Source organism: Lacerta agilis, chromosome 14, assembly GCF_009819535.1.
Source record: "Lacerta agilis isolate rLacAgi1 chromosome 14, rLacAgi1.pri, whole genome shotgun sequence".
NCBI lineage: Eukaryota > Metazoa > Chordata > Lepidosauria > Squamata > Lacertidae > Lacerta > Lacerta agilis.
The window spans coordinates 16,498,038-16,509,621 of NC_046325.1; the positions used below are offsets into that span (position 1 = coordinate 16,498,038).

Here is an 11,584-nt window from a genome sequence, read left to right on the forward strand (position 1 = left end):
TTAAAAAAAACAACCCACAAGAAACATAATCAATCCTCCATTTTTAAAAATGGGGATTAAAAGAAAAAAAGAATGCTAGAAATGTTTGCAAGTTTGAGTTTTAATGTGTATTTCCATTTTTGCCAAATCTGAAAAATAGAAGAGCCCTAGGAAATGCCAATTGCAAGATGACACCCCTTTAACTTGCTGTATTATGTGGAAGTACCTGATAACATGCAAACAAGGGGTGATACACTCACAATGCAGAACCCCAGTGGACCAATCCATGTATCGCATAGGATTTTGTACCATAACTGCCTTTGAAAACTGCAGAGAGTTAATACATAGCTAAATTCAGAGGAGAACAGGGCTCCTTCCAAGGCAAATGGGAGAGATCATCCAGTTGATGGTCACTCCTTTTTCCGAAGGTGGATGTAAATGATTCCACTGATAAGAGCCAAAGGAAAGGACAGCCACGCCAGCACAAAACAGTAACCAAAAGACCCACCCGTTGGTCGGCCTTTCTGGAACTGTTCCACGTGGGTGGTGTAGATCACGGCAGCTGTGAACACGGAGATAGCTGGAAACACATCCAAGCAGACAATTAGCACTGGATCCCTGGCTACATCTTACTGCCTAAAGCTGCATTCAATGCTCACATCCTCACCAGGTATTTAAAGCTCCTGGCTTGCTCCCCCCCCCCCCAAGAATCCTGAGATCTGTAGTTAAGGGTGCTGGGAATTGTAGCTCTTTGAGATGCGAACCATAGATTAAAGCCTTGCGCTTTAAATGTACGATCCCTTTACAACGTGACATTTAGATCCCAGGGCAGAAATCTCATCGGCATCCATATTGGAATCTGCACTCTGCATCTCAGCATATTTTATGATAACATCAAAGAGAAGAGAAGTATAACATATTTCAGATTTATCCAGTAGAATTACCCCAAAAGTGGTATACTTAGCAATTTGGTGTTGCTGGGTCTTATGGTATATCTGCATGGCTCTTGCTCCTACATATCCTCACCACTTCCTCACAAGAGCAACTCCAACACATATACATGCCCCCCCTCCATCACACTGCTTTACCCCGGGCTGCACTCATACTTCTCCCCATCCGAAGTATTACTTCCTTTCTGGCTCCTATGCTGCGTCTCTCCCTGTGAGATTGACTGCTCGCCACTAGCTACCCTATATACTCGAGTATAAGCCTACTTTTTCAGCACATTTTTATGCTGAAAAAGCCCCCCGTGGCTTATACTCGAGTGAGGGTCCCCGGCAAAGGCTGTTGTTGGCGGAGGAGGAGGAACGAGCAGCCTGAAAGCAGCCCTATCGGGCTGCTCTTTCCTCCTCCACCACCTTTGCCGCTGTCAGTGGAGGAGGAATGAGCAGCCTGAAAGGGCTGCTTTCGGGCTGCACCTTTCTCCTCCGCCTTAGCCGCTGTCAGCTTATAATTGAGTCAATGAGTTTTCCCAGTTTCTGTGGTAAAATCAGGTTCCTTGGCTTATATTCGGGTAGGCTTATACTCGAGTATATAGGTAATAAAGCTGGTCTCTAAACAGCAAATTACCACACCATACTTACATGTAAGTATCTGGAAGATCCCAGTGGCGTAGAACAGGCTTCCCCGCTTCATGGTGTAGAGTTGGCACATGAAGATAATGAAGGCTAAGCTGGAGAAGAGAAGACTTAAAACCATGAAGGCTTGGACTGCCTGAAGCCATGCTGTGGGGGAAAGATAAGTGTGGGGGTGGTGAGAGGAGGAGACTGTATACATGCAGTAGAGAAGCAGCAGTTAATATGATGTACAATAGCCTTTGCGGTACTCACCACTTTCAGAGACTGATTTGCAGGGCCAGGTGTCGGTGTGGTTATCAAATATGCACTCATACCAGATGTTCACGGTTTCCTTGTCGGGCAGGACCCACCAAGACTGGAAGAGAATTACAATGGAGATTTTAGAAGCAGGCCTCCAAGGACATGCTTGGAAGACTAGTTTTAAAAGTTCAAAGGAAGTTTACTTTTGAGAGCAAACTTGAAAGTGATAAGCACCAAGGTAATGGTTTTCTCAAGGCCTTTCCACACCTAACATAGCAACAAACATACGTTTGGGACCACATAAGTGGGAACTAGCATTAATCATGGCTCTCAAGTGTATATGTATAAATGTGTGTTTCCAAACATGTGTTTGTTTCAATCATATAGTACATTTTCATGGGTGCACCAATTAATAGTAAACACACGGGGCTGATATAGCACTATGTTTATAGCACTTCATAGACACTGTTGTTTGCAATCTTTACAGCAGAGGTGGCTGACCTGTGGCCATCCACATGTTGTTGGACTCCAAGTCCCATCAGCCCCTGCCCTGCTGATAGTCAGGGATGCTGGGAGTTTTATTCCAGTAAAGGGCTACAACCTTGTAAGGTAAGTCAGTACTATTAGTCCAAATTTGTAGTTGTGGGAAGGAGTCAAAGCTAGGGAGTGTGGAAGAGAGTGGTGGTTTAAACTCATCTTAATGAGCACGGCAGAGGTGGGAGCAGAACTGGAGACTTTTTGATACGTATCTTCACCGCGATACAGTGGTACCTCTGGTTACAAACTTAATTCGTTCCGGAGGTCCGTTCTTAAGCCGAAACCGCTCGTAACATGAGGTGCACTTTAGCTAATGGTGCCTCCTGCTGCTGCCACCCTGCCAGAGTGTGACTTCTGCTCGCACCTCGGGGCAAAGTTCACAACTGGGAGCATCTACTTCCGGGTTAGCGGAGCCAGGGCCGTCTTAAGTAAATCCGGTGCCCTGGCGCGAAGATCCCTCCGGCATCTCTCCGGACACCGAACTCGCGCTCCGCTGGACAAGGCCAGGCGTGGCGGGCAGCCGGAGGGCGCGGAGGGGCGGGTGGGATCGCTGCCAGCTGTGCTCGACCTCTGCCTCCACCTGCTTGGCCAAAGCGGCGGTGCGGCGCTGCCATCCAGGGAGCCCTGGCTGCAGCGCCAATGGGAGGCTTGCTGGCGGCCTCCCCATGTCCGCAGCCCGAGAAGAGGTGGGTGAGAGTGGCACTGCCAGCGGGGCTGGAGGGTGCAGGCGCCCTCCTCAGGCCGTGGCGCCTGGCGCCAGTAGCCTCAATGGCTAAGACGTCCCTGAGCGGAGCTCGTAACCTGAAGCGTTTGCAAGGAGGACAGTACGTAACACGAGGTTCCACTGTACTACACCATCGTGAATAACCGGGGGCTTGCGTTGCTTGTTGAGCCTTGAGAACATAGGTATTGGAAAGGTATGTGGTTTATTAAACAGTTTCCTGGACAACTCACTGGCAGGGCTCCTAATGCAGGCCTGCAGCAGGGTGTGCCCCAGTCCAAGGAAGAGCAGGAGTGGAGAGGCTGCAGGCTTCACTGTATATATGGGGTCAGTAACTCACTGTGCCTAAATTCCCAGGGCTAATGGTACCGCCCTTCTTTACTGTGCATTATTATCCCCCTACTGCTGACTGGGAACCAAGTTTGAGAGATGGTGGCTTGCCTGAGACATCCTAATTAAGCTTCACTGTGTATATAATAAATGAATGAATGAATGAATGATTATGTACTGTATGTATGCATGTATGATTGCAAACCCATGCTTTCTATTTAAAAGTAATGTAGAAGTGGGGCAAGGAAAATGAGTGAGTGGGAGGGGAAGCATTTTTAACTGTTCTCTCATTCACTGACTCTCCTCCATAATTTATCTTTGGTTCTCTTTCCCACCCTAGCAGGACCTTATTTTCTAAGTCAAGGGAGTGGGGTAGGGGCAGCCAAAGGGCTGCAGGGGAGAGTTGACAGATTGGGAAATGGGAAACCTACAGATTCTCCCTTGGAAAAACCCCTGACTCCAATAATGAAGCAAATGCAAAGGTAGCCTCATAATGTGTTGTTTCACCCCCAGATACACCATAAAAATCTGGGGATTCAGCTACACAGGGTCTGAGTTTTAATTATTCCTTTTTTTTTGGTAAGGAGAATCTTGTATTCTATCAAATATGAAGTATTTCCACAAATGAAAAAATAATGACAAATGTAAATAATCTGTGCAAGGCAGAAGAAACATCCACGCTTACAGTACAGCCCATAACTTATGTTAATGGGTGTGCCATTCCATTTTCATTTTCAATACGCTGTCATCTCAGGGAAATGCATGTCAGGGCTTAACGAAGACAATGAAGTACACACAGACACGGTTGATGAATAAATTGTATATCCACCCCCAACACTGGCTGAAGATGCAGGCTCTAGCGCAATTATCAGTTTTAAAAGTTAACGAAACACCCTGAGTCAGGAGTAGAAGCGTCAAAAGGATTCCAAGGCTACAGCTGCCAAATTAAGACACACCAAAATAAAATTAGGACTCTTCTTTCCTTTCCTTTTTTTGTCCCCAGGGAGCAGAATAAAGCAGTACAGACCCAAAAATAAAAATAAAAATCAATATTGAGATCAAAATAAAGGAGGCAAAGCACAAAAAGTACTAAAGAAAATTGGCTCCAATTTCTCACCTACCAGCACAGTCCTAGCCATGTCTACTCAAAAGTAAATCCTATTATATTCAGTGAGGCATACCTGCAAGCAGTGCTTTAAAAAAATGTTTAGGGGTACTCTCATTTTCCTACTCATATTGAAGTACTGCCACTCAATGAGGCTAAACTTAGATTCACAAAATGTTTAGGGGTATGCATGCCCCTGTGTCCCCCAGAAAAAAAGCACTGCCTTCAAGTCAGTGGGGTTGGGATTGCAGCCTATTATATGCCATGTCAAAGGCAGAAATCCCATTCTAAAGAAAGCTATCCTCCACAATAAATTAACTTTATGTTCCCAAAGATTAAATGCCTCATTCAGGAGGGAAGTGATAACCGATGACGATATGATGATGATGATGATGATGATACGGTTATTATTTATATCCCACCCAACTGGCTGGGTTTCAACAGCTACTCTGGGTGGCTTACAACCCTCTGATGGGTTCCATGTACTGTACTTGAAACATGCTACTATGTAATAAGTTGGAGAGCTTCAGTGAATCAACAATTTCCCTTAGCACCTTCAGAAACTGTCCTTTTTGTGAGGGTGGGGCAGGGGAGGACTATGGAGAAGTTTAAGGGCTGGGCTGGGCTGGGCCCTTGGAGGGTTTGGTATCCAGAGCAGGAAGAGCCAGCCGGCATCAACACTTTCAGTCGGGGCTTCTCTATTCTCCAGACCAGCTCCAGGGTCCCTCACAGATGGTGGGCTCTGTAATAATAAATTCAGCACCACCTAGCAGTACTGTATGGGCTTTATGAAAGATCTCCCCGGAAACGCAGCGCACAAGAACAATCACATTACAAGCACACGGAGATTGGTTGCTTCCAGGGTGAATGAAATTGTTTACCACACCTGGACTAAGGATTGGTATGCCCACTGAGGCACAGGGCCAATAAAAAGTTGCTTCCGAGGGCCAGATCTGGCTCACAACAGGCTACCAGCTGAACAAACCTAAAACAGAGGAGGAAAACAAGATGGACCGGGAGCGACAGCTTCTGCGTTCTCTCACCTTGTCCAACGTGGCGACGAAGAGTAAGATGAGAATGAGGACGTGGAGGGCAGTGACTGCGAAGAGAAGGAAACCCATCTTGGCAGCTGGACGCTGGGGAGAGAAGGGTGGGCAGCATTAAAGAAACCCTTGCAAAAGGGGAAAAAAACAACCTGTTTTCCGCACTTAATATTAGGGATAGGTGAGGGTGTCCAAAATCTGATTAAATCTTAACAGAGTTTCCAACTCCAGACCTCCCACCTTCTTCACTCAGAAATCTTTCCAGCTCCAGCCGGAGCAACTAGACACCACTCTGTTCCTCCTCCGGAATGTAAGGGCCCCTGGTTTCCCATTCTAACTCCCTCCCCTGCTCAAACTAGTAGATCCCATTCCCCCAAAGTCTTTGACTCGCAGCAAGCCTGTCTCCCCTGCCACAACCCACTTAGAGAAGCCAGGAGGAGTCCTGAGGCTCAGTCCCACTATTCTCACCCACTGCATCACTCCCAGAGGACTCGCAAGCCCCAGCTTCTAAGCACATATTGTACATTTCTGTCTAGCTGTTACCCACACCTCATTGGGTCTGTCTGGGGATATCTAGAGCTCCGAGCCCCTCCTTGGACACGCCGTATTTCCCAGCCCCCTCCAGCCCAGAGAAGCAAGGAGCTGGGCTCATCCACCCAGCTCACATTCCTGTGGCTTTAGGCTTTGCCCTAATGTGATCCAGATGTTGCAGAGTCATGTGAGCCCTGGGCACGCCAGGGGTGGAGGTAGCAACAGCCTGGCTGTGTCGCTGCCGCCTCCTTCAGTCCCACCAAGGGGCCCTGCTTTTCAAATAGCAGCAAGGGAATCCTGATGGTATACATCAGAAATTGAAGAGCAGCAAGAAAGGCAAAAGGAAGTTGTAAACATGAGGTCAGTTTTTAAATATAATAATAATAATAATAATAATAATAATAATAATAATAATAATAATAATAATAATAGCCAACAGCAGCAACAAACCTATAGTTTCTGACTACATTTTCTCAGTAGTTAATTTCTTAAATTAACATTTAAGGCAGGATCATACCACTTTAAACAGTCACGACTTCCCCCAAAGAATCCCAGGGACTTTAGATTGCTAAGGGTGCTGAGAGTTGTTAGGAGACCCATATTTCCCACATAGAGCTACAATCCCTAGAGTGGTTTAACAGTCAATACCTACAAAACGGGATGGGAGAACTTTCTCAGCCGCCAGGCCACATTCTTTTCTGGGCAACTTTCTGGGGACCACATGCCAGTGCCACGTGGAACCAGAAGCAAAAGTGGCTGAGCAATTCATGTAAATTTTACATGTGTATATTAAGCTACTTTCTACACTGACTCTCACACCCTGCTCCAGCCTCCACCTAGGCAAGCAGGAGGCATTATCAGAGCTCAATGACACATTTCAGCCAGGCAAAAACTCTCAAGAGGGATGTGAAGCAAAGTGAGAGGGTGTGATCTAGGTAAAGTCACAGGGGCCAGATAGAGAGGTCTGGAAGGTGAGCTTTGGCCTCCAAGTCTGACACACACATCCCTCCCACCCACCGCACTGTAAAGTATTGAAGTCCTATATCGTGGCCTGGTACTGAAAACAAGTGTTTGGACTGAATCCTGGTTTAAATTAAGACCAGCCCATTCTCCTTCCAGATCCACAAATTCTGCCTTCTGGTCTTTCATCTGTCTCCAAAAAGATCCCATCTCAGAAAACTTAAAAGATTCTAGCTCCTAATTCCTTGTTAAACTTCACTGCTCTCATTTGAAGCAGTAGCACTTTAAAGAGTCACAGCTTCCCACAAGAAGTCACCCAAAAGAACTGTAGTTTGTTAAGGGTGCTTGTTAGAAGAGCTACAATTCCCAGAGTTCCATGGGAAGAGGGCATTGGGTTGTTAAACCATGCTGAGAATTGTAGCTCTGTGGGGGGAATAGGGATCTCCTAAGAACTCTCAGATGGGATGCGGGTGGTGCTGTGAGTTAAACCACAGAGCCTAGGGCTTGCTGATCAGAAGGTTGGCGGTTCAAATCCCCGTGACGGGGGTGAGCTCCCGTTGTTCGGTCCCAGCCAGGGGCGTAGCAAGGGAGGGGCGGGGGGCCCCGGGCAGCGCCCCTGCTGGGGGTGACACATCGGGGGGCGGTCCTGCCTCCTGGGCTTTTTTTTTGCTTTAAATTTTTTAAAAATCTTTTAAGGCTATTTTCGGCACTGCCGAGGTGGAGCCGCAGGGGCGGCCAGCGAGGAGGGGTGTCAACCCCCCTCACTGGCCGCCCCTGTGGCTCTGCCCCGGCAGCGCCGAAAATAGCCCCCCTCTCCAGCGGCGGAGCTCGGCATGGAGACAAGGGGCGGGCCAGCGAGGTGGGGTGCCACCCCCTCCTCGCTGGCCCGCCCCTTGCCTCTTTGCCAAGCTCCGCTGCTGACTGGCTTGCGGAGCCGGGGCATGGAGCGGGGCGGGCCAGCAAGGAAGAACACCCCTCCTCGCTGGCCCGTCCTTCTCCCTGCCCCGACTTGCGCTCCGCCAAGGGAGCCCGGGCGGCGGATTCAGGAGTCTTTGCAACCTGCAAAGACTCCCAAATCCGCCGCTCAGCACCCCTTCGTGCAGCGGCTTCAGAAGTCTCCCAAATCCGCCACCCGGCACCCCCAGGGGCGGGGCGTCGCGTGCGTCATGACGTCATGACGCACGCACCGCAATGCCCCGCCCTCAGGGGTGCCTCTTGGCTTCCCGCCCCCGGCAGCCAAGGGGCTAAGAACGCCCCTGGTCCCAGCTCCTGCCCACCTAGCAGTTTGAAAGCACGTCAAAGTGCAAGTAGATAAATAGGGACCGCTCCGGCGGGAAGGTAAACGGCATTTCCGTGTGCTGCTCTGGTTCGCCAGAAGCAGCTTAGTCATGCTGGCCACATGACCCGGAAGCTATACGCTGGCTCCCTTGGCCAGTAAAGCGAGATGAGCGCCACAACCCCAGAGTCGTTCACGACTTGACCTAATGGTCAGGAGTCCCTTTCCTTTAAGAACTCTCATCACCCTTAACAAGCTCCTGTCCCCAGGATTCTTCAGGGGAAGCCATGACTCTTTGAAGTAGCATGAAACTGCATTAAATTGACAGCACAAATGGGGTGTGTGCCACCCCAGGCACCCGAGCAGCTAGCTACGCCACTGCATACCAGTGGCGGAGCTTCATTCTCCAACACCGGGGGCGGGGAGCAGGCGGAGGCGAGGCAGGGCATGCCGCCCAAGGGGGCGGGGCACGCATACTGGGGGGCAGGGCACGCCGTCCGTGGGGGCGTGGCACGCATTCTGGGGGCGGAGCGCCCCACCTGCTAGGGCAGGGCGCCCAGCGCGGGAGGTAGGGCAGCTGCGATGGAACCCCACCGGGATCACCCCAATGGGGGCGGTGCGCTCCCATCACCCCCCCTTCCTCCGCCTCTGCTGCATACCTCTGAATTTTCCCACAGCAGCCAACTTAAGGCCATTCCTAGCTTTGAAAAATAAGGAATCCAGTGCCTGCCTTACAAAAGAGGCAGAAAAACCCCTTTTCATGTTATTTTAGGGTGATAATACAAAGAAGGGCAAGTGGCTACTGTTATTATTTATTATTATGTATTGCACTTATTAGTTGCTTTTTTTCTTTTCTTTTTTTACTAAAATGTAAACTCAAAGCAACTTGCAGTGCCATGCTCATTTGGTGGAGAAGGTATGCTAGCTGTGAGAGACAGGACTTTTGGTATCTGCTTGGGTTGATCTGTTTCTCTGTTATCTGGGTATCTTACCATGCACCACATGACTACGTTTTCACGCTATTCTACTTCCTCTACAAAACTGTAAAATTATGCTAGCTTCCCCCAACTTTTTAAATTGTGTGTGCATGCCCTTAATTTGTAAACCGAATACAAAAGCTGTATGGACTAGAATTTATATTTGGGTTGCTTTTTTTTAAAAAAGAAAAAATGTTCTCTTCTGCTTTTTGTTTCCTATGAATAACATTTGCAAATGACTCATTCCAGATTGAAAAGGCACTCCTCCTTTGAGCACTGCCAACACGCATACACGTATGTCACTAAAATTTTCTGACACTGGCAATTAACATCTGGCTCCTAGGCAGAGAGGTCAGAATGCATGGATAGGCAACCTAACTGCTTGATCACAGAAGAGCTCTTTAGAATAACTTAATTTTTCTGTGAGGATACTAAAAACAATGTTAACAATACACAAGCACCCTCAAAATAAAGGGTGTAAAAAAAAGTATTAGCATTCACAAAATGGGGAGGGCACAATATAACACAATCCTAAGTGTGCACATTCAGAAGCAAGCGCCACTGAGTTTGATGGGACTGAATCCAATAAAATTTGTTTAGGAGTGTAGCAATATAGCACAATCCTGCATAACTTTACTCAGCAGGGTTAGTGTTGAGTGAGACTTGCTTCCAAAGGTGCACAGGACTGCAGCAACATAGTCCCACTTGCCTGGAAATAAGTCCCAATGAATTCAGCAGGACTTACTCCTGAGTAGTCTTGATTAGGATTGCGGCCTTAGTCTACTTTTTAAACAGATACAAAATACTTTAAACAAATACAAAAAAAAAACAAAATAATTGTCCTAGATATATCCTTAGGAATGAATATCTCCATCAATTTAAGGCCTGGGGTAATTTTCACACAATTAAAGGCATTTCAGCATCACATTTCTGCTGCATATGAAAACTGCAAATGGGGAATAAAAACTGGAAGAGAGACCAGCAACAGCATTTACTTTTCCATTATAACCATCCAGTTTAATCTTAAACCTCATACATGAAAAGGCCCTTTAAAAACATAGGCTGGGTTTTGTCAGCTGTAGTAGCAGAGTATGTTGAGCTTAGGTAAATAACTGAACTATATAGGATGCTAGGAACCCCATTTTGGAAGAAGCACGCACCCCCATAAGGTATCACATTATCCCAAAATGCAATACCCACTACTTTGGAGAAGGGGCAGCATCTGGGGATCTGAGAGGTTCCCTGATTTCCAACACCTCAAGCACCTTGTTATTCAAGGCAGGCAGGGGTCTCAGTGGGGGGGGGGGAGGGAACACCGCCCCCTTGGCTTTTGTTTTAAGTTTCGCAGCTACCCTTTTACGGTACGCCGTGAGTTGGCTAAAACGTGGACGATTCAGGAGGTGCAGCGGGTGAGCTTTATTAGCGGGGGGGCCTACCCTCCATTTGCAAAATTTGCCTTTTACAACGACCTTCGTGTATCGGCCTAAGCAATGTATTTATCGGACTCCATATAAAAACCGCTGCTAAGGGAGCTTGGAGCGATCGGGTCGTCTGTCCGAAGGAAGGCGCCCTGAATTCTCTTGGGGAAGGAAATGCATCATAGCGACGAGCGGGTGAAAAAGAGAGGGTTTTGGGGAGAGAACGCGGGGTCCAGAGGGTTAGAGCAGAGGGAGGGGCTGGCAATCTGACAGAGGGGAGTGGTTTGCTAAGGCTTCTCCTCCCCCCACAGCCCCAGCCCCAGGCGTCAAATTGATGCATCTCCCGTCCAATTCTCTCAAATCCCTTTCTATTTCCTCCAAAAAAAAAATTGGCTGCCAGCTCTTCCGAGCCTAACTGGTAAGATCTCTCGGTCTCTCTTCCCACCCGCAAACGAGAATATTATGGGATCCTACCTAGCACCCTGCTCTAACCCCCCCCCCCCTCCCCAGGTCTCGTTTCCCAAATGCTCCCTCTAAAACCCAGGAGTTTTGGCACCCAACTTTCCCCCCGGCTCGTTGGATAGGTACCTGGAGGTGCTGATGGAGGGTCTAGGACGGAGGCAGCTTCCTGCTGCTCTTGTTGCTCCTGAAGTTTCCTCTCCTCACCCCCTCCTAAAAAAAAATCAAAAAAATCCCCAGTTTAGCTCATCCACATCGCACCAGGCTCACCCAGCCCTGCCCTTGGCAAATGTCCACGTGGGTGGGACCAGAGAGCGCGTGGCTGGCCAGATGCACCGAAGAACGGAGTTGGGGAAGGGTGGCTCATTTGGGAGGGGCCCGACTTCTTGAAAATTGTAGCGCCCCTCCTCCAGTTGTGTCGTGTCTCTTTT

At 48.4% G+C, this 11,584-nt stretch overlaps 1 protein-coding gene across 4 annotated transcripts; it reads right to left on the reverse strand.

Moving 5' to 3' along the window:
* Positions 1-11,584, reverse strand: EMP3 (epithelial membrane protein 3). Of its 4 annotated transcripts, none has more exons than XM_033169722.1 (5): positions 11,283-11,584; positions 5,533-5,625; positions 1,809-1,911; positions 1,563-1,703; positions 1-559 (listed from the first exon to the last, which is right to left on the reverse strand). In XM_033169722.1, exons 2-5 carry the CDS (start codon positions 5,608-5,610, stop codon positions 390-392), a joined length of 492 nt encoding a protein of 163 aa, XP_033025613.1. In that variant the 5' UTR covers positions 5,611-5,625; positions 11,283-11,584; the 3' UTR covers positions 1-389. The 4 variants fall into 4 exon arrangements, with proteins under 4 accessions (XP_033025613.1, XP_033025615.1, XP_033025612.1 ...); XM_033169724.1 differs by lacking the exon at positions 11,283-11,584 and adding an exon at positions 6,082-6,240; XM_033169721.1 differs by lacking the exon at positions 11,283-11,584 and adding an exon at positions 6,001-6,089.

Bases quoted from the DNA above. Each gene is read 5' to 3' on its own strand.
- EMP3 (XM_033169721.1), bottom strand. The intron at 1,704-1,808 runs GTGAGTACCGCA...TTTCCCCCACAG, and splicing joins CAAATCAGTCTCTGAAAGTG to CATGGCTTCAGGCAGTCCAA. The intron at 560-1,562 runs GTAAGTATGGTG...ATGTGTTTCCAG, and splicing joins GATCTTCCAGATACTTACAT to CTATCTCCGTGTTCACAGCT.